Below are 24,427 nucleotides of genomic sequence, written 5' to 3' on the forward strand. Positions count from 1 at the left end.
TGGGTGAGGGAGGCCGGCTTCAGGTTTGCTAGTGAAGGAGCCCAGCGCTGCCAGGAGTCAAGGTAGAACCGTGTGTGGGGACTCGGTTTGCAGGCATCCAGGTCGGTTCTGCGGTCACCCCTGGGAGACCCCAGGCAGGGTTGCAAGGATCAGATCCCCACCCCCTCATCCCTGCTTCCCTCTCTGGTGTCCTGGCTCTGGAGGGTCTGAGTCCAAGGGGACCAAGCTCAGGTGGGCAGAGGGAGGTGTCCAGGCCCAGCCAGGAGTCCAGGTGAGGAGCAGAGGGAGGGCTGAGGGAACCCATGGAATCCATCTCAGCCCCTGGCGTCCACAGTCCTGGGAAGCCCTGGGCCTGGTGGCCTCATGTGAGTCCAGAGACTCCCCTGGGGGGTCTCAGGGCAGTGAGGGCCTTGGTGTGAGGGTGTGGGCTCGGGTCAACAAGGGGGCGTCCCAGGACCTGATGGGGCTCAAGCTGAGGACGCTGAGGGAGGACAGAAGGGGCCCCACAGATCCCCGCCCCTGCTGTCAGCCCTGGGAGGGCCTGGGTGGGATGAGCACTCGTGGGGTCCTGACTTCCTGACATCCGGGTCTCGGAAGGACGGGGGTCCTGGGATGAGGGGCGGGGCCTCGGGTGGCCAGAGGGGAGATCACATGCCGCCTGAGTCAAGGTGAGGACCCCGAGGGAGAACGGAGGGATCCTGCACCCCGGGACAGTGTTGCACCTTGGAGGCCACAGGGCAGGGTGAGCACCGGCGGCATTTCCTGACATCCGGGTCTCAGAGGGACTGCGGACCTGGTTTGAGGGGCGGGGCCTCGGGTGGGCTGAAGGGAGGCTCCATGCCGCCTGAGTGAATCTGAGGACCTTGAGGGAGGATCTAGGAGACTCTGGACTCCAGAATAGAGGGGACCCCAAGCTATCTACCCCTGCAGTCAGCCCTGGTAGGCCCTGTGCTGATGAGCACATGGCAGCGTGCCCTGACTTCCGCATCCGGGTCTCAGACGGAGTCGGGATGTAGTACAAGGAGGGGGAGCTCAAGGGGGCAGAGTGGAGAATCCCAGTTCCTGCCGGGCGTCAAGGTGAGGACCCTGAGGGAGGCCTGAGGGGACCAGAGACCCCAGCACAGAGTCGGTCCCGGGAGGTCATGGGGCCGGATCACCTCAGGCAGCATTTCCTGACATCCGGGTCTCAGAGGGACTGCGGACCTGGTTTGAGGGGCGGGGCCTCGGGTGGGCTGAGGAGAGAATCCCAGTTCCTGCCGGGCGCCGAGGTGAGGACCCTGAGGAAGGACTGGGGACACCCTGGACTCCAGAATTGAGGGGACCCCAAGATATCTACCCCGGCAGTCAGCCCTCGGAGGCCTCAGGCCGGACGAGCCCACGGCAGCGTGCCGGGACTTCCGCATCCGGGCCTCGGAGGGACTGGGGCGCTGCTGTGGGGAGCGAAGCCTCAGCTTGGGAAACGCAGGGCGGAGGGCCTGTCAGGACAGTGAGCAAGGACTGTGAGGGAGGACTGCGGGACCCTGGACCCCAGTACAGAGTCGTTCCTGGGAGATCATAGGGTGGCATGACCACAGGCACATTTCCTGACATCCGCGTCTCAGAGGGAATGGGGCCCAGGTTTGAGGGGCGGGGCCTCAGATGGGCTGAGGTGGGAATCCCCGTTCCTGCCTGGCGTCACGGTGAGGATCCTGAGGGAGGACTGAGGGAACCAGAGACCCCAGATCAGTGGGGACCCGCCGAACCGATCCTGCCCCTGCTTTTATCCCTGGGAGGCCCCAGGGCGAGATGAGCACACGTTGCTCTTTGGTGTCTCGACTTCCCCATCCGGGTCTCAGAGAGACTGGGGCCTTAATATAAGGAGGGGGGACCTCAGGTATGCAGAGCAGGGTATCCCCGGTCCCCCTGGTAGTCAAGGTGAGGACCCTGAGGGAGGACCAAGAGACCCTGCACCCCGGAACAGAGTCGGCCATGGGGGGCTATAGGGCAGGATGACCAAAGGCAGCATTTCCTGACATCCCGGTCTCAGAGGGACAGGGCTCCTGGTATGAGGGGCGGGGCGTCAGATGGGCAGAGGACAGAATCCTAAATTACCAGGGGGCAATGTGAGGACCGTGAGGGAGCCTTTGCCCTTGTGCTGGGTCTTGGAGGCCCCAGAGCAGGGTGACCAGGTGAGATGTTTTCTGACCTCTTACTCAGAGGTCCTTGGGAGGTGAAGTCCCTGGTCTGAGGAGTGTGGCTCAGATGTGCAGAGGGTGGTCTCCCCGGAACCCCCAGTAGGACTGGGCAGACCCCCTCCCCAGGTAGAGGGGGCCTCAACAGAAACTTGCTCCTCTGGTCCTTCCTGGGAGGCCCGGGTGTAAGTCAGGAGGCATCACCTCCCCACTTTATCCTCAAACTCAGTGCGATGGTGGTGTCGGCCTGCAGGGGACAACCTCATGTTAGCGGAGGGGAGGGTTCCAGGACTTGCTGGGCGTAAATGTGAATGTCTTGATACTGAGAGTAGAGAGCGAGCCCACAGAATCCGGCCCTGCCCCCTGTCATCCCTGAAGTCCCTGGGCAGGAGTGGCCAATGGTGCTGCCCCCTCACCTCTGCCCCAGGCTCTCAGGGAATTCAGACCTAGTTCTGAGGTTGGCAGAAGGAGCCACAACCGGTCAGCAGCAGAAGGACTCACAGGATGTGCCAGGGCTCAGGAAAAGGACCCTTTGGGTGGATGCAGGGCATGAGGAGACCCTCACCCCAAAAGAGATGGGAACTTACAGTGTCCGGCTTGAGCTGTTTCAGCCCTAGGAGTCCCCAGTCAGGTCTGGCCGGATGGGGCCTGCCATCACTTCCGTCACGTGGTTGGGGGTGGGGTATCTCAGGGTGTGAGGACCTTGGTCTGAGGGGAAGCATCAGGCCAGCAGAGGGAGCGGTCCTAGGATATCCCACGTGTCAAGGCAAGGACTCTCCGTGAGGACCAAATGTACCCCGCCATCTCAGGAGAGGAAGGACCCCACCGGGTCCAGCTGACCCGTGTTCCCAGCCCTGGAAGGAACAGTCAGTGGTGGCCCTAAGTGCCGTGCTCACTTCCATCCTGGGTGGGAAGGTGGGAGTCTTCAGGGAGTTGAGGTCTGGGTCTGACGGGCAGATGTCAACTCGTCATCCCAGGTGGGGGCAGGGGGGAAGAGCAGGCCCTGGCGGGAGTGAGATGCATGGCCTCCAGGCACTGAGGGCACCTCCGCCCAGGGCAGAGGGGCCGATCCCCGCTGCCAGTGCTTCTGGTTTTTTCGGGGGGCTGGGGGTGGATGTTGTGTAAATGGATCCTGGGACCAGTTTCCACGTAGGGGAGAGGTTCCCCGGACCAACAACAGTTCTCAGACAGCAGCAGAGTGTTCAAGAATTCAACTGCGTTCTGACACCGTCTAGCCAGAGATGGCATCAGACCCTCTGGTTCAGGCTCAGTCCTCCAAGACTGCCCTCCCCCCACCACTTCAGAAGCCCACCGCAAGGCAAGGTTCTTCCCTGTGCTGCTAAATGGCCAGCTGTAGGTTGGGGATTCCAACTCCCTCCTCCTTGGGTTTCCACCGCTGGTGACAAGTCGAGGCTGTTACTTGTCCTTCTGAAAGACGTGTCCTTCTGAAAGACCTCCAGAGGTTGCCACGCCCTCCTCCTCAGGTTTGGTTGATTTGCTAGAGTGGCTCACAGGTCTCTGACAAACGTATTACTTCCTAGATCACCAGCTGAACATAAAGGGCATGAGTCACGAAGAGCCAGATGGAAGAGGTGCTAGGGCCAAGGTGTGCGGGAGCGGGGCCGACTTCCCCGCTCTCTCAGACAGTGCCACTTGCCCCAGCTCTCTACCTGCTCACCAACCCAGAAGCTCTCCAAACCCATCCTCTTGGGGTTTGACGGAGGCTTCATTACATAAGCACGATTGGTTAAACCATTGGCCATTGGCAATTGAACTCAAATCTCCAGCCTTTCTCCCCTCCCTGGTGGTGCTGGGGAGGGGCCAAAAGATCCAAACTTTTAATCACATGATTGGCTCTTCTGGCAACCAGCCCCATTTTAGGTGCTTTGCAAACACATCTCATTGACATGAAAAACAAAAACAGCACATTCATCACTCTCAACACTGAGGACATCCCAAGGGCTTTGGGAGCTGTGAACAAGGAACTGTGCACAGAAACCAAAGTCAATGACCAGAGGTATCCTTGTCCTGAATCACAGCAGGGAAGGGGCCTCCTCTCCTTTCTCTCCCGGCTTTCAGGGAGGTGAGGACCTTGGTGTGAGAGGACGGGTCAGATCCTATCTGAAGGAACCACGCCTTGGCGACAGAGAGAAGAGTCCCGGGTCCTCCCAGGAGTCAAGGTGAGGGCCCGAGGGAAGGGTGAGGGGACCCGCACGCCCACAACAAAGATGGGACACCAAAGTAAACCTCGTTCAGCCCTAGAAACCCTGGGAAGGTCGATAAGCTTGTCCTCCCACAAGGCCACTGGGTCCCCACCTGTCACCGCTGCCCAGACTCCTGTCAGCTGCCAACACCTGTCATTATGTCCCTGGTTCAGATGAGTGAGCTCCGCCAGGCTGTGGAAGACCTTCAGGACCCAAGAGACGCCCAGGGCCTGGTGGATGTGCAGCAGCTGGAGGCTGAGCAGGAGGGGGCCGCATCCCCCCGGTACCCCTGCTCCTCCTCAGTCTCCTCTTCCTACTCTGCCGGTGCCGAGTCCCTGCGCCAAGGTGCAGAGCTTTCAATGATGGCTGACCTGGTGAGCTTCCTGCTCCTCAAGTATCACCGGAAGCAGCCGACCACCAGGGCAGAAATGCTGAGTATCCTCAGAGAATACCAGGACCACTTCCCTGCGGTCTTCAGCCAGGCCTCTGAGTGCATGCAGCTGGTCTTTGGGGTGGATGTGAAGGAGGTGGACCCCAAGGAGCACTTGTACATCCTGGTCCCCACCCTGGGCCTCACCTGTGATGGGATGCAGGGTGGTGAGCAGAGCATGCCCAAGAACGGCCTCCTGGTGATACTTCTGGGTGTCATCGTCCTGGGGGGAGGGGGGGTGCCTGAGGAAGAGGTGTGGGGAGCACTCGGTGTCATGGGGGTGTATCCTGGGAGGGAGCACTTCATCTACGGGGAGCCCAGGGAGCTGATCACCAAAGCGTGGGTGCAGGAGGGGTACCTGGAGTACCGGCAGGTGGCCAACAGCGATCCCGCTCGCCACGAGTTCCTGTGGGGGCCCCGGGCCCACGCGGAGACCAGCAAGCTGCAAGTCCTGGAGCATTTGTTTAGACTCAACAGTGAGGGTCCCATTTCCTTCCCGTCCCTGTCTGAGGAGGCCGTGAGCAATGAGGAAGAGGGGGCCTGAGCCAGACTTGCAGCCGCGCTCCTTCCAGGCCCCTGTCCAGCAGCTTCTCCTGCCGGGCAGGAAGGGAGCCCATCCTTCACCCTGTGTTTGCAGAGCGAGCAGTCAGCCTTGGAAGGAGTGAGGGCCCGGGCCAGCTCGGGGGGCACGGCGTACAGCATCTCTGGGCTCCTCCCGTCCTTTACGGTGACATGGAAATTGATCTTTGTTTCCTGTAGGTGTTTTTCAGTGCTGTTCCTATTAATAGAAGATTTAATAAGCTTCAGTATCTAACTTTGTGAATGACAGTGATCACAACGAGTGTATGCTTATCCAGTTCAAACACAACAGTTTTCCTCTTCTGTAAAGGAGACTGAAATCTCTCTCTCTCTCTCTCTCTTTTTTTTTTTTTTTGGTCATCCTGGATGACATAATATGGAATTGCAATTAGAATTGTTTGGGAAATGTGAGAGTAATTAGCAATGATACAGATGAGGGAAGATTTAGAACAATAAAAGTAAAAATATTAACTTGCTTCTTACCCCTTCTTGTTTGTCATTTTATACGTGTAATATCCCTATGTTTAATTGGGTTTCCATGGGTTATTTAAGAAAGTAGGAGAAAATCAGTGTGAATCAACAGGATCCCTGCTCACCATCTCACTTCATCCGCACACATTCACCGAGCCTCTGCTGTCCGGAGGGCTCTGTGTTAGTGGGGACACTAGGAAAAGCAAGACACACCCCACACCTAGAAGGACAGGCTAGGAGCCCAGTCACATCAGGAAGATGGTGACATGTCCCTGAAGTCCCACAGAACAAGGGAAAGAAGCGGCGAGGCGGAGGGGGTCCGGGAGAGAGCACCCAAGTGCAAGTGCGCAGAGCCAGGGCAGGTGGGGGCTTTGGGAAGCTGGGCTTCCTTCTGTGGGAGGTGACGGTAATGAAGCCGGGTGGTGGCGGCGGCCAGACTTGAAGAAGGCGTGTTTTGGGTTTGAGAAGCCACAGTTCGGATGGAAGGGCGGCTGGGAAGGGGCAAAGGTTGTTCCTTGACTCCCTTCGTAGGAGCTCGGTGTTGAGTCCAGCTGGGAACCCTCCCCCACCCCTCAGTGTAACCTAGCCTCTAATCGGGAGAATTTACTTAGTTTCATTTAGGAGACATGCTTTTTGGCTGATTAGCTCTTCCACATCCTACTGAGCTGCGTGTTCTCTAACATGACCTGGATAACAAACCAACCAGCCAAGTGCCAGAGGAGGGAGTGGGAGGGTCTGGGGCCAAAGAAAATCAGAAGCACCTGCCAATCATCGCGGTTCCAACAGGCAGCGCGCCCCGCGCGAGGTGCTTGGCGCACATCACACGCACCCCTGCAGTCCTGCGGGACGGGCCTCCTCACACCCGCCCACTGCACAGATGAAGACCCTGAGGTCGTGGGGCTCGGGAACCTTCCCAGGATCACGTGCTAGTAAGTGACGGGGTGGGGCCGAGACCCCTGGTCTGAATTCATCTAGAGCCCACGCTGCGCCCACCCATCGCAGCCTGCGGCCCACCTCCTGACCCAGAGTCCACTTCTCTCCTCAGTGTCCTCGTGGTGTCTGTCGGGTGACAGAAAGTAGGATCCTGAGGCCCAGGTAGTAAAAGCTGGACCAAGAAAGGAAGGTGACTGTGACAGTCAAAGCCAGGGTGAGGACTGTCTGCGGTTTCTTGAGAGCTGACCCTGCCAGGTGGTGGCACTGCTGTCCAGTCCCAGCCCTTATCCCACACGACAGCACCCTGCCCTGGTCCCCTCCTTCCCCGGGGCCCTCTTGGCCAACTCGAACCTGACCTGCTGCCTTGGTCATCACAGGGGGTGGGGGTGTGGAGAGAAAGACAGAGACAGAGAGAGACAGAGACAGAGGCAGAGGCAGAGACAGAGAGAGACAGAGACAGAGAGACAGTCACAGAGACAGACACAGCGACAGAGCGAGAGCCAGAGCGCGAGACCGGGCTTGAGACTGGGATTGGGATTGTGGTTGACTGGGTCTTGAAGGCCACATTTCTTATGGGATAACATCCCTAACGTAGACTTTTCAGAAGCTGCAGAAAAGTTAACACTAGGGAACATCCTGACACCGTCTCCCTGTCCCCAGTGGGGGAGGGGAGCGGCCGTAACAGAGCTTGCCTGGGGCTCCTTTGGAAAGTGCATTGCACCCGACGGCCCCTGTGCCATTTGAGCTTCTAAGGATGGCTTTCCCGGGTCTCCTTGGCCTTGGACAACTACGAAATGAGTCATCACTGGACAAGGAAGACTCCCCTTTGCTGCTGTCCCTGTGGGGTGCAGGTGGCTTCCGGGCAGACACAAGGCCCCCAGTCTGGGCTGAGGCCGTGGGCTCGGGCGTCCGCAGTGGACCACAGGCCGGCTCTACTTCTCCGTCAGGCGGATCCTAGGCCCACGACTCCACCTTCCCCGGCCCGGGCCGGGCCTTCCCTGCCACCTGCCCCGGGTCAGACGGGAAGAGTCCACGGCGCTGCGCCGCAGAGCGCTCAGCACCGCCAAGGGACGGCAGGCGCCCTCCGACCTGCTCGAACTGTCGCAGTGACCGTGCACAGCTGCTTTCAAGGACACTGAAGCCAGCTCCTGGGCGACATACAAATTTGTTCGTTCCAAGATACGCTGGGGACCACGTTCACGTCCTGTCCTAGTCTGCTGTCCTCAAGGACCTCTTTCCGGGTCTGGAGGGGGAGGCAGATACACCCAAGCTCTCAGGGAGACAGGAGCACCCCACCTTGGGACTGGACATGCAAGGCGGGCTGTGGGAGCCTTGGGAGGGAGCCTGGGACCACAGGAAGACCCGACTGCCGAGGTGGCCTTGAAGCCGGGCCGGCCTTGAAGCCGGGCCCCAACATGCAGAGCGGCCTGTGGATAGAGACGGGCATTGCCACCCGACGAGGCAGCTTGAGGACATGCCCAGACAGGGGAGTTCTTGGCGGGTCCCAGAGCAGCCGGGGACTGGGTGCGGGTCTGGCCCAGGGCCCATGGACGGTGACGGAGAGCGGTTGGGGGTCCTCTGGGCTGGCGGACACCGGGGGCTAAGGCAGGCGCAGCGGCCGGCGGGCCAGGCTGGGAAAGGCAGGCCTTGGACGTCGTGAGGGCTGGTATCTGAGTAACAGGTGTCCTGAGCCATGGCTGAGAGCGACCCCTGGGGCGCGACACAAAGCCACGGCCCAGCCGGCCCGGGGCGGGGGCGGGGGCGGGGAGGGCAGGGGTGCGTGGGATGGAGGGAGGCAGACCTGTGAGGGGGCAGGCCCACCAGACCCAGGGTGTGAGGGAGGGCTGGAAGGAGCGGGCGGCAGGCGAGGCCACAGGGCTGGGATCGGCCCGCCGATGTCCCAGCCTTTGGGCCCCCTCCTGAGACGCCCCCGTGGCCTCCACTGAAGTTCGAACTCTAAGGACACGTCCCTGCAGGAGGGAGTGACCCGAACAAGTGCTCTGTAAACCTGTTTAGAGGCACAAAGACCTGCGCCCAAGCTCCAGTCTCGGCCTAGGAGCTCCACGAAGGCCGACAGCCCTCAGACTCGAAGGCCCCTTGGGAGAATCTCTTTCGAACCCCTTGCCCTCCCCTTCTGGAACAGGGAGTGGCCCTCAGAGAGGACAGACGCCTCTCCTTAGCGGCAGAGCTGGGATGAGGACCTAGGAGCCCGGCAGACGGGCCTTTCCAGGTCCCATTCTCTCTCCCTGTGCAGTGACTATGAAGAACAGTCACCACAGCGGCTACAGAACACGTGTCCCCCCAGACCGCTGTCCTGTCTGTCCTGCCATCTGTGGTGAAGACGGCTCTCGGGCTGGACTTGTCCCATCCCACACCCAGAGCCTCATCTATTTTCAGTCACACGTGGACGGGCTTTCCGTTGGTCACGTCTAGCTCAACAAGTAGGAACTGTCCTTGGCAGTGAGTCTGTAGAGTAGGCCCCTTGAAAAGTACCGGACCCAGAGCAGGCAAAATTATTCAGTGTACCTGCCACCGAGGTGACGGCGGGACGGGGACCCAGGGCTGGGGGCGGGGCTGGCTCGGGGAAGGCGAGCAGGGCAGGCCTGGGAGCAGACCAGGGAAATGCTTGCTCTCAACAGATCAGAATACATGCTGAACCCCCAGATCAAGGACTGCAAAGGGGAAGAAGCAGGGCAGAGCCGAGTTGGAAGCGGAAGGCCAGCAATCTGGCAGGGCAGGAGCCTAACCCCCCCAGTGACAGGGAAGAGGGAAGAGGGCCTTAGAGCAGCCTCAGGGGAGGCTGAATCCGAGGTCTGAGGGAGGTGTTCTGACGCGGACTAAGGCAGGTGTTCTGAAAGTGAGTGCTCTCGGGCCACGAGGAGTTTCTATGGCAAGAAATGGGCACTAAAGAGGATCCCATGTGCTCTGGAGAGGGGTGGGGCTGCGGACAGCAGAGCTCAAAAGGAGGCTCCAAAGCACAGGGGAGGATGCGGCCATCCGCTCACGCGGCACGGGGGGAACCCTATGTGCCAGGTGCTTTGGTGACACTGAAGTGGGACGTGGGGAGTGCCCCCACACGCTCCCACACAGCCCCACTCTGGGGACAGCTCGACCCAGGGGCAGGAGAACGGGACACTTCCTTATGGCCCATCAGAGCTGGACCGACCAGCCAGCAGGAGCAGCTGGAAGAGACCAAGGCAGGAGCTGTTGGGAGGGTGGCGGGCGCTGCCAGCCAGCCCGGGCCAACCAGCCCACTCGGACCACCACTTCCGGGAGGTGCAGTCGCCCGGGGCCCATCTCACCCCTGCCGCCTTGGTGGCAGCCAAGCCAGGGCCAGCCAGGGCCAGCCAGGGCCTGGCCCTTGAACAAATCGGAGGCTGGCAACAGGCCTCCCCAACCTTTGGGGATGGAAAAAGGATCATGTCTCTCCGCCCACTCAGGGCCTGGCCCCTGGGAGAAAGGTGCCTGGCAGCAGATGGGAGCCTTTCGCCGGGACCTTGAACATACCTTCCTACACTTCTGGAAAACAGAGAAGCTGGGGGCTCTGTACCCCTCCCCTCCCCTCCCCTCGGCCAGGGCTCCCTGTCCAGACCAACTCTGGGACCTCACGTGACACATAAAGAGGACGATGACCAAAGTCGCTGGTTGCCCTGCTACCGAGATTCTAGAATTCTGCGGACACTATTTACTGGGCGTCCCTGCTCAGACTGAAGGCCCTTCTGCCCTGAGAGCTCAGTGATCTGGTCTCAGGGAGAGCATGTGCCTGGTCTAGACTAGCTGCATGGCGAGTCAGAGCCCCGACGAGGAATATACGGCCACGGCGGCCCCCGCAGCTGATGGAGAGCCCCCAGCGGGGGCCCCATCGGGTTCATCCCCGGATCCAAAGGTGGATTCGAGGGAGATTTTGGAGAAGCCCGGCGACCAGGCCGAGAGCCAAGATCCAGGCTCCCAAGACAACCAGCCACCACAGGACCCAAACCCAGGTCCCGCCAACGTGGACGGAACCCACGGTGTTCTTGGGCTCTCCTTCCCGAGAAAGCTCTGGATGATGGTGGAGGACGAGGCCTTCAAGTCCGTGCGCTGGAACGACAAGGGAGACATGCTGATCATCGAGGAAGACCTTTTCCAGCGGGAGGTTCTTCGCCGGCGCGGCGCAGACAGGATCTTTGAAACAGACAGCTTGAAGAGCTTCATCCGCCAACTGAACCTCTACGGGTTCAGGAAAATACACCTGCCCGGCACTCTGGGTCGCTCTCCGGGGAAGAAAAGGCTGATGGTAACGTAGACAGCCCTTCCGTCTCCCGAGTTCTCTGTTCCTGGAACAGCTTCCCAGTCCTGAGCGGATGAGTGATGTGCTGAACGGGGTTCATTCCCGAGGGGGACTTTTTTCCTGCGAGCCAGTACTGAATGAAGGCTGAGGCAGTCCGGCGTGTCATGTAAGGCTCGCCCCTTAGAGATGCCCTGCGGGTGTGACCGAAGACCCAGGGGCCACTTCACGTCAGGGAGCTAGAGTGACACCTCAGCCCAGGCACCACGTAGCTTTAGTGAGCGCACACTCCAGGGCGAAATAAACCTTGCCAGGAATTTAAAAAGACCTCTTCTCCACAGTCAAACAAGACCTTTATGATGGAGGTGGGCGGGGAGGAGTGAATATTTCCCCCGAAATGACGAGAATGATTCATGTCCTTTCAGATCTACCACAACTGCAACTTTCAGAGAGAGAAGCCCCTGCTGATCGAGAACATGTGGAGAAAAGGTGACCCGAGAGCAACTGCTCGGCCCGCTTCCAGCGCAACCACCCCAAAGAGAAAGAAGCAAGCCGCCCCACCTATGAGATGCACCCAGTTTTTCCATCAGAATGACTCCACCAAAGATGCCGACAGGAAGACCCAGAGGGAAGCCCCCCGTGCTCAGGTGCCCAGCGGCATCCGGGCCTTCATGCTCCCTGGCGTCCTGTCTGCCGGCCGGGTGGCCAGGTTGGTGGTAGTGCAGCGTCCCTCCAGCGAGCAGGGCGGCCCGAGTGGGGAGGGCACCTCCAGGAATGTCACGCTAGTGCCCCCGGCTACTGCCGGAAGGGACGGTGCAGGGGAGCTGCCCAGAAGCCCCCCCGTTTGCCCCGATCCCAGCTCGGTGGTGTCCACGTGCAACACGGGTTACTGCATGCTGCTCGCGGCCCTTCTGCTCATGGCCCCCAACCAGGAGGCCCGCGGCAGATGAAGAGCCCGAGGGCTCTTCAGATTACAAGTGTGCTCTCTGCGAACGGTTCAAGGACAACCCAAAGCCCTGAGCTCACAGACCACTAGAGACACACGAAGAGCACCGTCCTGTAACCATGAACATTTTGGGCTTTAATAAAGACAAGCAAAACTCCCCGGGGCTAAATAAAGAATCTGCGAGAACCGCGGGTCCGTGTTCTTTCTCGCGTTCGATTCCGCACACGTCTCACCAGATAAGCCCGCGGAGGCTGGAGACCCCGGCCGGGGGCAGGCTTTGGTCCCCATCGGCCTCTTTCATCTGAAGCTGTGGCATTTCGGACACCCGCCCAAGGAGGTGGGGAGCGAGCACTGAGGCGAGCCCAGGAAGGTCTGGTCCCCTGGGCCGGGCCTGCCCATCAGGGGACAGACAGCCTGGCTTCTGACCTCGGGGGTGTCTCCCCCCCACTACTCATGCATCCCGGAGCAGGAGGGTCTTCCTCCTGGGTCCCCCAAGGATGCCAGAAGTTTCTGACCAGCAGCTCAGCGTCTCCAGCTCCCGATCCAGGGCCCCCTCCCCCCACAGAGGCCCGCCGAAACGTAGGGCCACCCCCTCCACCAAGGGCTGAGAGCGCTGCAGCCTGGCTCCGAAGAGACGGGGGGTTGCAGTCAAATGCCTGGGGGGAAGCCCATCACCCTCGAAGGTAACAACCACTGGAATCCCTACTCTCAAGTGACCAAACCCCCCACAAATGTATAAAAGATCTCCCACCAGGCGAACACCAGCACTGCTCACTTCCATCAGGGCTGTAGTTAGGACCCTTTCTTGGCACGTGAAGCGGCCGTGCGGCACGTCTAACACACCGGCTCCGCGAGCCAAGGGACACTTTACAACAGGGCGAGAGTCATCTGCGAGGCAGACGGTGCTGTTTCTGAGTCCGATGTCCCCTGATGCCCCACTGGTCTGAGCCGACTCGCCAACACTCACGGGGGCCCCAGCTGTCCTGCACGCTGTCCTACCAGCTGGTGCCTCATGCCACGTAGCTGAGAACACAGGGAAGCCAGGCATCGGTGCTCAGGAGAGCCTGACACCGGATTCTGCCCACGTGGCCTGTCCCAGCCCCGCGGGATCACCATCCATCCTGAAATGGAGACGGGGCCCCAGGAGGCGGGTCTGGGTCTAGGACAGAGGGTGTGAGGATGGAGAAGGCTCCTGGACGTGGGGGTAAAGGCTCGGCCCTCTGAAGTCTGCTCTTGTGTTCAGGCTGGGGCCCTGCTCCCACTTCCTCCTGCCCACTCTGCTCGGCTTCTCTCCCAGCCGACTGGGGGGCCCACGTTCTCCTGCAGGCTCACTGCCCTGGGCAGATGGGGTGTCAGGCAGGCGGCAGGCCTGTAGTTCAAAGCATGGTGCCCTCGGGTCCGGTGGGCTCTCAGGGCTCCCGCAAGGGGACGGGGATCCGCGCCTCAGGGCCCAGGGCAGGCACCTGTGTCTGGGAACTGCCCAGGTTTCCACATGGGGCACACGTGGCATGTTTGGTCCATGTGTGTGGTGTGTGGATGTACGTGTACATAAGCACATACAGTCTAGACATGATATAGATACACGCACAGTAGCTGCAGATGAAAAATGTAGTTCTTACTATGGATGAGAATTAACAAGTGAAAATCACGGCTCTGGAACACGTACTATTATCCAGTCATCAACCCAAGGGATCCGCAACTCCCCTGCCACTGCTCAGCCTCTTCAGGAAAAGGTAAGTCTTTCGAATAGACCGTCTACGAAGTCAGGCTAGTTGTCGGGGAGCCCGCGAGGGAAGGTGTGTTGCTCTCTGCCCCTTCACGGTCACCAGGAGGCAGGTCCCCTCCAGCATCTTTGCTGGGACTGCAGCTTTTGTGTGCGAGGGTGGGTGAGGGCCCTCCGGGGTAAGGACAGAGGGGTCCAACCACCCCACAACACAGGGACCCTAAGAATGCAAATCGGCCCCACGCCAGAATCCTGGGGACCCCCGGGCGGGGCTGTCAGGCTGATCATTCCCCGGCCCCCATTTCTTCAGTGAACTCGGGGAGTCAGAGGCTAGGTCTGAGAGACGCAGTCTCAGGAGGGTAGAGGGCGGCTCCCAAGTCCTGTCAGGAGGCAAGGTGAGGACACAGGAGACTGAGGCCCCCAGGGAATCCACCTCCGCCCCACCCCCGACAGCCCTCGGAAACCCCTGGGCTCGGGGTCCAGATGTGATGGGCACTGATGCCCCAACCTTGGGAGGTGAGTGAGGTGAGGGCCTGGGTGAGGGAGGCCGGCTTCAGGTTTGCTAGTGAAGGAGCCCAGCGCTGCCAGGAGTCAAGGTAGAACCGTGTGTGGGGACTCGGTTTGCAGGCATCCAGGTCGGTTCTGCGGTCACCCCTGGGAGACCCCAGGCAGGGTTGCAAGGATCAGATCCCCACCCCCTCATCCCTGCTTCCCTCTCTGGTGTCCTGGCTCTGGAGGGTCTGAGTCCAAGGGGACCAAGCTCAGGTGGGCAGAGGGAGGTGTCCAGGCCCAGCCAGGAGTCCAGGTGAGGAGCAGAGGGAGGGCTGAGGGAACCCATGGAATCCATCTCAGCCCCTGGCGTCCACAGTCCTGGGAAGCCCTGGGCCTGGTGGCCTCATGTGAGTCCAGAGACTCCCCTGGGGGGTCTCAGGGCAGTGAGGGCCTTGGTGTGAGGGTGTGGGCTCGGGTCAACAAGGGGGCGTCCCAGGACCTGATGGGGCTCAAGCTGAGGACGCTGAGGGAGGACAGAAGGGGCCCCACAGATCCCCGCCCCTGCTGTCAGCCCTGGGAGGGCCTGGGTGGGATGAGCACTCGTGGGGTCCTGACTTCCTGACATCCGGGTCTCGGAAGGACGGGGGTCCTGGGATGAGGGGCGGGGCCTCGGGTGGCCAGAGGGGAGATCACATGCCGCCTGAGTCAAGGTGAGGACCCCGAGGGAGAACGGAGGGATCCTGCACCCCGGGACAGTGTTGCACCTTGGAGGCCACAGGGCAGGGTGAGCACCGGCGGCATTTCCTGACATCCGGGTCTCAGAGGGACTGCGGACCTGGTTTGAGGGGCGGGGCCTCGGGTGGGCTGAAGGGAGGCTCCATGCCGCCTGAGTGAATCTGAGGACCTTGAGGGAGGATCTAGGAGACTCTGGACTCCAGAATAGAGGGGACCCCAAGCTATCTACCCCTGCAGTCAGCCCTGGTAGGCCCTGTGCTGATGAGCACATGGCAGCGTGCCCTGACTTCCGCATCCGGGTCTCAGACGGAGTCGGGATGTAGTACAAGGAGGGGGAGCTCAAGGGGGCAGAGTGGAGAATCCCAGTTCCTGCCGGGCGTCAAGGTGAGGACCCTGAGGGAGGCCTGAGGGGACCAGAGACCCCAGCACAGAGTCGGTCCCGGGAGGTCATGGGGCCGGATCACCTCAGGCAGCATTTCCTGACATCCGGGTCTCAGAGGGACTGCGGACCTGGTTTGAGGGGCGGGGCCTCGGGTGGGCTGAGGAGAGAATCCCAGTTCCTGCCGGGCGCCGAGGTGAGGACCCTGAGGAAGGACTGGGGACACCCTGGACTCCAGAATTGAGGGGACCCCAAGATATCTACCCCGGCAGTCAGCCCTCGGAGGCCTCAGGCCGGACGAGCCCACGGCAGCGTGCCGGGACTTCCGCATCCGGGCCTCGGAGGGACTGGGGCGCTGCTGTGGGGAGCGAAGCCTCAGCTTGGGAAACGCAGGGCGGAGGGCCTGTCAGGACAGTGAGCAAGGACTGTGAGGGAGGACTGCGGGACCCTGGACCCCAGTACAGAGTCGTTCCTGGGAGATCATAGGGTGGCATGACCACAGGCACATTTCCTGACATCCGCGTCTCAGAGGGAATGGGGCCCAGGTTTGAGGGGCGGGGCCTCAGATGGGCTGAGGTGGGAATCCCCGTTCCTGCCTGGCGTCACGGTGAGGATCCTGAGGGAGGACTGAGGGAACCAGAGACCCCAGATCAGTGGGGACCCGCCGAACCGATCCTGCCCCTGCTTTTATCCCTGGGAGGCCCCAGGGCGAGATGAGCACACGTTGCTCTTTGGTGTCTCGACTTCCCCATCCGGGTCTCAGAGAGACTGGGGCCTTAATATAAGGAGGGGGGACCTCAGGTATGCAGAGCAGGGTATCCCCGGTCCCCCTGGTAGTCAAGGTGAGGACCCTGAGGGAGGACCAAGAGACCCTGCACCCCGGAACAGAGTCGGCCATGGGGGGCTATAGGGCAGGATGACCAAAGGCAGCATTTCCTGACATCCCGGTCTCAGAGGGACAGGGCTCCTGGTATGAGGGGCGGGGCGTCAGATGGGCAGAGGACAGAATCCTAAATTACCAGGGGGCAATGTGAGGACCGTGAGGGAGCCTTTGCCCTTGTGCTGGGTCTTGGAGGCCCCAGAGCAGGGTGACCAGGTGAGATGTTTTCTGACCTCTTACTCAGAGGTCCTTGGGAGGTGAAGTCCCTGGTCTGAGGAGTGTGGCTCAGATGTGCAGAGGGTGGTCTCCCCGGAACCCCCAGTAGGACTGGGCAGACCCCCTCCCCAGGTAGAGGGGGCCTCAACAGAAACTTGCTCCTCTGGTCCTTCCTGGGAGGCCCGGGTGTAAGTCAGGAGGCATCACCTCCCCACTTTATCCTCAAACTCAGTGCGATGGTGGTGTCGGCCTGCAGGGGACAACCTCATGTTAGCGGAGGGGAGGGTTCCAGGACTTGCTGGGCGTAAATGTGAATGTCTTGATACTGAGAGTAGAGAGCGAGCCCACAGAATCCGGCCCTGCCCCCTGTCATCCCTGAAGTCCCTGGGCAGGAGTGGCCAATGGTGCTGCCCCCTCACCTCTGCCCCAGGCTCTCAGGGAATTCAGACCTAGTTCTGAGGTTGGCAGAAGGAGCCACAACCGGTCAGCAGCAGAAGGACTCACAGGATGTGCCAGGGCTCAGGAAAAGGACCCTTTGGGTGGATGCAGGGCATGAGGAGACCCTCACCCCAAAAGAGATGGGAACTTACAGTGTCCGGCTTGAGCTGTTTCAGCCCTAGGAGTCCCCAGTCAGGTCTGGCCGGATGGGGCCTGCCATCACTTCCGTCACGTGGTTGGGGGTGGGGTATCTCAGGGTGTGAGGACCTTGGTCTGAGGGGAAGCATCAGGCCAGCAGAGGGAGCGGTCCTAGGATATCCCACGTGTCAAGGCAAGGACTCTCCGTGAGGACCAAATGTACCCCGCCATCTCAGGAGAGGAAGGACCCCACCGGGTCCAGCTGACCCGTGTTCCCAGCCCTGGAAGGAACAGTCAGTGGTGGCCCTAAGTGCCGTGCTCACTTCCATCCTGGGTGGGAAGGTGGGAGTCTTCAGGGAGTTGAGGTCTGGGTCTGACGGGCAGATGTCAACTCGTCATCCCAGGTGGGGGCAGGGGGGAAGAGCAGGCCCTGGCGGGAGTGAGATGCATGGCCTCCAGGCACTGAGGGCACCTCCGCCCAGGGCAGAGGGGCCGATCCCCGCTGCCAGTGCTTCTGGTTTTTTCGGGGGGCTGGGGGTGGATGTTGTGTAAATGGATCCTGGGACCAGTTTCCACGTAGGGGAGAGGTTCCCCGGACCAACAACAGTTCTCAGACAGCAGCAGAGTGTTCAAGAATTCAACTGCGTTCTGACACCGTCTAGCCAGAGATGGCATCAGACCCTCTGGTTCAGGCTCAGTCCTCCAAGACTGCCCTCCCCCCACCACTTCAGAAGCCCACCGCAAGGCAAGGTTCTTCCCTGTGCTGCTAAATGGCCAGCTGTAGGTTGGGGATTCCAACTCCCTCCTCCTTGGGTTTCCACCGCTGGTGACAAGTCGAGGCTGTTACTTGTCCTTCTGAAAGACGTGTCCTTCTGAAAGACCTCCAGAGGTTGCCACGCCCTCCTCCTCAGGTTTGGTTGATTTGCTAGAGTGGCTCACAGGTCTCTGACAAACGTATTACTTCCTAGATCACCAGCTGAACATAAAGGGCATGAGTCACGAAGAGCCAGATGGAAGAGGTGCTAGGGCCAAGGTGTGCGGGAGCGGGGCCGACTTCCCCGCTCTCTCAGACAGTGCCACTTGCCCCAGCTCTCTACCTGCTCACCAACCCAGAAGCTCTCCAAACCCATCCTCTTGGGGTTTGACGGAGGCTTCATTACATAAGCACGATTGGTTAAACCATTGGCCATTGGCAATTGAACTCAAATCTCCAGCCTTTCTCCCCTCCCTGGTGGTGCTGGGGAGGGGCCAAAAGATCCAAACTTTTAATCACATGATTGGCTCTTCTGGCAACCAGCCCCATTTTAGGTGCTTTGCAAACACATCTCATTGACATGAAAAACAAAAACAGCACATTCATCACTCTCAACACTGAGGACATCCCAAGGGCTTTGGGAGCTGTGAACAAGGAACTGTGCACAGAAACCAAAGTCAATGACCAGAGGTATCCTTGTCCTGAATCACAGCAGGGAAGGGGCCTCCTCTCCTTTCTCTCCCGGCTTTCAGGGAGGTGAGGACCTTGGTGTGAGAGGACGGGTCAGATCCTATCTGAAGGAACCACGCCTTGGCGACAGAGAGAAGAGTCCCGGGTCCTCCCAGGAGTCAAGGTGAGGGCCCGAGGGAAGGGTGAGGGGACCCGCACGCCCACAACAAAGATGGGACACCAAAGTAAACCTCGTTCAGCCCTAGAAACCCTGGGAAGGTCGATAAGCTTGTCCTCCCACAAGGCCACTGGGTCCCCACCTGTCACCGCTGCCCAGACTCCTGTCAGCTGCCAACACCTGTCATTATGTCCCTGGTTCAGATGAGTGAGCTCCGCCAGGCTGTGGAAGACCTTCAGGACCCAAGAGACGCCCAGGGCCTGGTGGATGTGCAGCAGCTGGAGGCTGAGCAGGAGGGGGCCGCATCCCCCCGGTACCCCTGCTCCTCCTCAGTCTCCTCTTCCTACTCTGCCGGTGCCGAGTCCCTGCGCCAAGGTGCAGAGCTTTCAATGATGGCTGACCTGGTGAGCTTCCTGCTCCTCAAGTATCACCGGAAGCAGCCGACCACCAGGGCAGAAATGCTGAGTATCCTCAGAGAATACCAGGACCACTTCCCTGCGGTCTTCAGCCAGGCCTCTGAGTGCATGCAGCTGGTCTTTGGGGTGGATGTGAAGGAGGTGGACCCCAAGGAGCACTTGTACATCCTGGTCCCCACCCTGGGCCTCACCTGTGATGGGATGCAGGGTGGTGAGCAGAGCATGCCCAAGAACGGCCTCCTGGTGATACTTCTGGGTGTCATCGTCCTGGGGGGAGGGGGGGTGCCTGAGGAAGAGGTGTGGGGAGCACTCGGTGTCATGGGGGTGTATCCTGGGAGGGAGCACTTCATCTACGGGGAGCCCAGGGAGCTGATCACCAAAGCGTGGGTGCAGGAGGGGTACCTGGAGTACCGGCAGGTGGCCAACAGCGATCCCGCTCGCCACGAGTTCCTGTGGGGGCCCCGGGCCCACGCGGAGACCAGCAAGCTGCAAGTCCTGGAGCATTTGTTTAGACTCAACAGTGAGGGTCCCATTTCCTTCCCGTCCCTGTCTGAGGAGGCCGTGAGCAATGAGGAAGAGGGGGCCTGAGCCAGACTTGCAGCCGCGCTCCTTCCAGGCCCCTGTCCAGCAGCTTCTCCTGCCGGGCAGGAAGGGAGCCCATCCTTCACCCTGTGTTTGCAGAGCGAGCAGTCAGCCTTGGAAGGAGTGAGGGCCCGGGCCAGCTCGGGGGGCACGGCGTACAGCATCTCTGGGCTCCTCCCGTCCTTTACGGTGACATGGAAATTGATCTTTGTTTCCTGTAGGTGTTTTTCAGTGCTGTTCCTATTAATAGAAGATTTAATAAGCTTCAGTATCTAACTTTGTGAATGACAGTGATCACAACGAGTGTATGCTTATCCAGTTCAAACACAACAGTTTTCCTCTTCTGTAAAGGAGACTGAAATCTCTCTCTCTCTCTCTCTCTTTTTTTTTTTTTTTGGTCATCCTGGATGACATAATATGGAATTGCAATTAGAATTGTTTGGGAAATGTGAGAGTAATTAGCAATGATACAGATGAGGGAAGATTTAGAACAATAAAAGTAAAAATATTAACTTGCTTCTTACCCCTTCTTGTTTGTCATTTTATACGTGTAATATCCCTATGTTTAATTGGGTTTCCATGGGTTATTTAAGAAAGTAGGAGAAAATCAGTGTGAATCAACAGGATCCCTGCTCACCATCTCACTTCATCCGCACACATTCACCGAGCCTCTGCTGTCCGGAGGGCTCTGTGTTAGTGGGGACACTAGGAAAAGCAAGACACACCCCACACCTAGAAGGACAGGCTAGGAGCCCAGTCACATCAGGAAGATGGTGACATGTCCCTGAAGTCCCACAGAACAAGGGAAAGAAGCGGCGAGGCGGAGGGGGTCCGGGAGAGAGCACCCAAGTGCAAGTGCGCAGAGCCAGGGCAGGTGGGGGCTTTGGGAAGCTGGGCTTCCTTCTGTGGGAGGTGACGGTAATGAAGCCGGGTGGTGGCGGCGGCCAGACTTGAAGAAGGCGTGTTTTGGGTTTGAGAAGCCACAGTTCGGATGGAAGGGCGGCTGGGAGGGGGCAAAGGTTGTTCCTTGACTCCCTTCGTAGGAGCTCGGTGTTGAGTCCAGCTGGGAACCCTCCCCCACCCCTCAGTGTAACCTAGCCTCTAATCGGGAGAATTTACTTAGTTTCATTTAGGAGACATGCTTTTTGGCTGATTAGCTCTTCCACATCCTACTGAGCTGCGTGTTCTCTAACATGACCTGGATAACAAACCAACCAGCCAAGTGCCAGAGGAGGGAGTGGGAGGGTCTGGGGCCAAAGAAAATCAGAAGCACCTGCCAATCATCGCGGTTCCAACAGGCAGCGCGCCCCGCGCGAGGTGCTTGGCGCACATCACACGCACCCCTGCAGTCCTGCGGGACGGGCCTCCTCACACCCGCCCACTGCACAGATGAAGACCCTGAGGTCGTGGGGCTCGGGAACCTTCCCAGGATCACGTGCTAGTAAGTGACGGGGTGGGGCCGAGACCCCTGGTCTGAATTCATCTAGAGCCCACGCTGCGCCCACCCATCGCAGCCTGCGGCCCACCTCCTGACCCAGAGTCCACTTCTCTCCTCAGTGTCCTCGTGGTGTCTGTCGGGTGACAGAAAGTAGGATCCTGAGGCCCAGGTAGTAAAAGCTGGACCAAGAAAGGAAGGTGACTGTGACAGTCAAAGCCAGGGTGAGGACTGTCTGCGGTTTCTTGAGAGCTGACCCTGCCAGGTGGTGGCACTGCTGTCCAGTCCCAGCCCTTATCCCACACGACAGCACCCTGCCCTGGTCCCCTCCTTCCCCGGGGCCCTCTTGGCCAACTCGAACCTGACCTGCTGCCTTGGTCATCACAGGGGGTGGGGGTGTGGAGAGAAAGACAGAGACAGAGAGAGACAGAGACAGAGGCAGAGGCAGAGACAGAGAGAGACAGAGACAGAGAGACAGTCACAGAGACAGACACAGCGACAGAGCGAGAGCCAGAGCGCGAGACCGGGCTTGAGACTGGGATTGGGATTGTGGTTGACTGGGTCTTGAAGGCCACATTTCTTATGGGATAACATCCCTAACGTAGACTTTTCAGAAGCTGCAGAAAAGTTAACACTAGGGAACATCCTGACACCGTCTCCCTGTCCCCAGTGGGGGAGGGGAGCGGCCGTAACAGAGCTTGCCTGGGGCTCCTTTGGAAAGTGCATTGCACCCGACGGCCCCTGTGCCATTTGAGCTTCTAAGGATGGCTTTCCCGGGTCTCCTTGGCCTTGGACAACTACGAAATGAGTCATCACTGGACAAGGAAGACTCCCCTTTGCTGCTGTCCCTGTGGGGTGCAGGTGGCTTCCGGGCAGACACAAGGCCCCCAGTCTGGGCTGAGGCCGTGGGCTCGGGCGTCCGCAGTGGACCACAGGCCGGCTCTACTTCTCCGTCAGGCGGATCCTAGGCCCACGACTCCACCTTCCCCGGCCCGGGCCGGGCCTTCCCTGCCACCTGCCCCGGGTCAGACGGGAAGAGTCCACGGCGCTGCGCCGCAGAGCGCTCAGCACCGCCAAGGGACGGCAGGCGCCCTCCGACCTGCTCGAACTGTCGCAGTGACCGTGCACAGCTGCTTTCAAGGACACTGAAGCCAGCTCCTGGGCGACATACAAATTTGTTCGTTCCAAGATACGCTGGGGACCACGTTCACGTCCTGTCCTAGTCTGCTGTCCTCAAGGACCTCTTTCCGGGTCTGGAGGGGGAGGCAGATACACCCAAGCTCTCAGGGAGACAGGAGCACCCCACCTTGGGACTGGACATGCAAGGCGGGCTGTGGGAGCCTTGGGAGGGAGCCTGGGACCACAGGAAGACCCGACTGCCGAGGTGGCCTTGAAGCCGGGCCGGCCTTGAAGCCGGGCCCCAACATGCAGAGCGGCCTGTGGATAGAGACGGGCATTGCCACCCGACGAGGCAGCTTGAGGACATGCCCAGACAGGGGAGTTCTTGGCGGGTCCCAGAGCAGCCGGGGACTGGGTGCGGGTCTGGCCCAGGGCCCATGGACGGTGACGGAGAGCGGTTGGGGGTCCTCTGGGCTGGCGGACACCGGGGGCTAAGGCAGGCGCAGCGGCCGGCGGGCCAGGCTGGGAAAGGCAGGCCTTGGACGTCGTGAGGGCTGGTATCTGAGTAACAGGTGTCCTGAGCCATGGCTGAGAGCGACCCCTGGGGCGCGACACAAAGCCACGGCCCAGCCGGCCCGGGGCGGGGGCGGGGGCGGGGAGGGCAGGGGTGCGTGGGATGGAGGGAGGCAGACCTGTGAGGGGGCAGGCCCACCAGACCCAGGGTGTGAGGGAGGGCTGGAAGGAGCGGGCGGCAGGCGAGGCCACAGGGCTGGGATCGGCCCGCCGATGTCCCAGCCTTTGGGCCCCCTCCTGAGACGCCCCCGTGGCCTCCACTGAAGTTCGAACTCTAAGGACACGTCCCTGCAGGAGGGAGTGACCCGAACAAGTGCTCTGTAAACCTGTTTAGAGGCACAAAGACCTGCGCCCAAGCTCCAGTCTCGGCCTAGGAGCTCCACGAAGGCCGACAGCCCTCAGACTCGAAGGCCCCTTGGGAGAATCTCTTTCGAACCCCTTGCCCTCCCCTTCTGGAACAGGGAGTGGCCCTCAGAGAGGACAGACGCCTCTCCTTAGCGGCAGAGCTGGGATGAGGACCTAGGAGCCCGGCAGACGGGCCTTTCCAGGTCCCATTCTCTCTCCCTGTGCAGTGACTATGAAGAACAGTCACCACAGCGGCTACAGAACACGTGTCCCCCCAGACCGCTGTCCTGTCTGTCCTGCCATCTGTGGTGAAGACGGCTCTCGGGCTGGACTTGTCCCATCCCACACCCAGAGCCTCATCTATTTTCAGTCACACGTGGACGGGCTTTCCGTTGGTCACGTCTAGCTCAACAAGTAGGAACTGTCCTTGGCAGTGAGTCTGTAGAGTAGGCCCCTTGAAAAGTACCGGACCCAGAGCAGGCAAAATTATTCAGTGTACCTGCCACCGAGGTGACGGCGGGACGGGGACCCAGGGCTGGGGGCGGGGCTGGCTCGGGGAAGGCGAGCAGGGCAGGCCTGGGAGCAGACCAGGGAAATGCTTGCTCTCAACAGATCAGAATACATGCTGAACCCCCAGATCAAGGACTGCAAAGGGGAAGAAGCAGGGCAGAGCCGAGTTGGAAGCGGAAGGCCAGCAATCTGGCAGGGCAGGAGCCTAACCCCCCCAGTGACAGGGAAGAGGGAAGAGGGCCTTAGAGCAGCCTCAGGGGAGGCTGAATCCGAGGTCTGAGGGAGGTGTTCTGACGCGGACTAAGGCAGGTGTTCTGAAAGTGAGTGCTCTCGGGCCACGAGGAGTTTCTATGGCAAGAAATGGGCACTAAAGAGGATCCCATGTGCTCTGGAGAGGGGTGGGGCTGCGGACAGCAGAGCTCAAAAGGAGGCTCCAAAGCACAGGGGAGGATGCGGCCATCCGCTCACGCGGCACGGGGGGAACCCTATGTGCCAGGTGCTTTGGTGACACTGAAGTGGGACGTGGGGAGTGCCCCCACACGCTCCCACACAGCCCCACTCTGGGGACAGCTCGACCCAGGGGCAGGAGAACGGGACACTTCCTTATGGCCCATCAGAGCTGGACCGACCAGCCAGCAGGAGCAGCTGGAAGAGACCAAGGCAGGAGCTGTTGGGAGGGTGGCGGGCGCTGCCAGCCAGCCCGGGCCAACCAGCCCACTCGGACCACCACTTCCGGGAGGTGCAGTCGCCCGGGGCCCATCTCACCCCTGCCGCCTTGGTGGCAGCCAAGCCAGGGCCAGCCAGGGCCAGCCAGGGCCTGGCCCTTGAACAAATCGGAGGCTGG

At 60.3% G+C, this 24,427-nt stretch overlaps 3 protein-coding genes across 11 annotated transcripts; all 3 read left to right on the forward strand.

The window, feature by feature from the left end:
- The first annotated feature begins 637 nt into the window (after window positions 1–637).
- LOC140691737 (melanoma-associated antigen 10-like) lies at window positions 638–5,866 on the forward strand. Of its 5 annotated transcripts, none has more exons than XM_072955600.1 (3): window positions 638–742; window positions 4,211–4,351; window positions 4,549–5,866. In XM_072955600.1, exon 3 carries the CDS (start codon window positions 4,549–4,551, stop codon window positions 5,347–5,349), a length of 801 nt encoding a protein of 266 aa, XP_072811701.1. In that variant the 5' UTR covers window positions 638–742; window positions 4,211–4,351; the 3' UTR covers window positions 5,350–5,866. The 5 variants fall into 5 exon arrangements, with proteins under 5 accessions (XP_072811701.1, XP_072811700.1, XP_072811702.1 ...); XM_072955599.1 differs by lacking the exon at window positions 638–742 and adding an exon at window positions 834–1,077; XM_072955601.1 differs by lacking the exon at window positions 638–742 and adding an exon at window positions 834–1,077 and having other exon boundaries at window positions 4,251–4,351.
- A 4,625-nt stretch (window positions 5,867–10,491) lies between these two features.
- LOC140691889 (heat shock transcription factor, X-linked member 3-like) lies at window positions 10,492–12,187 on the forward strand. Its single transcript, XM_072956257.1, has 2 exons — window positions 10,492–11,064; window positions 11,481–12,187. The coding sequence occupies exons 1-2, from the start codon at window positions 10,570–10,572 to the stop codon at window positions 12,003–12,005; spliced, it is 1,020 nt and encodes a 339-aa protein (XP_072812358.1). The 5' UTR covers window positions 10,492–10,569; the 3' UTR covers window positions 12,006–12,187.
- A 2,708-nt stretch (window positions 12,188–14,895) lies between these two features.
- Window positions 14,896–20,124, forward strand: LOC140691738 (melanoma-associated antigen 10-like). Of its 5 annotated transcripts, none has more exons than XM_072955605.1 (3): window positions 14,896–15,000; window positions 18,469–18,609; window positions 18,807–20,124. In XM_072955605.1, the coding sequence occupies exon 3, from the start codon at window positions 18,807–18,809 to the stop codon at window positions 19,605–19,607; it is 801 nt and encodes a 266-aa protein (XP_072811706.1). In that variant the 5' UTR covers window positions 14,896–15,000; window positions 18,469–18,609; the 3' UTR covers window positions 19,608–20,124. The 5 variants fall into 5 exon arrangements, with proteins under 5 accessions (XP_072811706.1, XP_072811705.1, XP_072811707.1 ...); XM_072955604.1 differs by lacking the exon at window positions 14,896–15,000 and adding an exon at window positions 15,092–15,335; XM_072955606.1 differs by lacking the exon at window positions 14,896–15,000 and adding an exon at window positions 15,092–15,335 and having other exon boundaries at window positions 18,509–18,609.
- The last annotated feature ends 4,303 nt before the right edge of the window (window positions 20,125–24,427 follow it).

This window comes from Vicugna pacos, chromosome X (assembly GCF_048564905.1).
Source record: "Vicugna pacos chromosome X, VicPac4, whole genome shotgun sequence".
NCBI classification, from domain to species: domain Eukaryota; kingdom Metazoa; phylum Chordata; class Mammalia; order Artiodactyla; family Camelidae; genus Vicugna; species Vicugna pacos.

What these genes read in the sequence shown, in the direction of transcription:
- LOC140691737 (XM_072955600.1), top strand. Translation starts at nt 4,549, where the DNA reads ATGAGTGAGCTCCGCCAGGCTGTGGAAGACCTTCAGGACCCAAGAGAC.
- LOC140691889 (XM_072956257.1), top strand. Translation starts at nt 10,570, where the DNA reads ATGGCGAGTCAGAGCCCCGACGAGGAATATACGGCCACGGCGGCCCCC. An exon ending in CGGGGAAGAAAAGGCTGATG is followed by an intron (nt 11,065 to 11,480) that starts GTAACGTAGACA and finishes ATGTCCTTTCAG; the next exon opens with ATCTACCACAACTGCAACTT.
- LOC140691738 (XM_072955605.1), top strand. Translation starts at nt 18,807, where the DNA reads ATGAGTGAGCTCCGCCAGGCTGTGGAAGACCTTCAGGACCCAAGAGAC.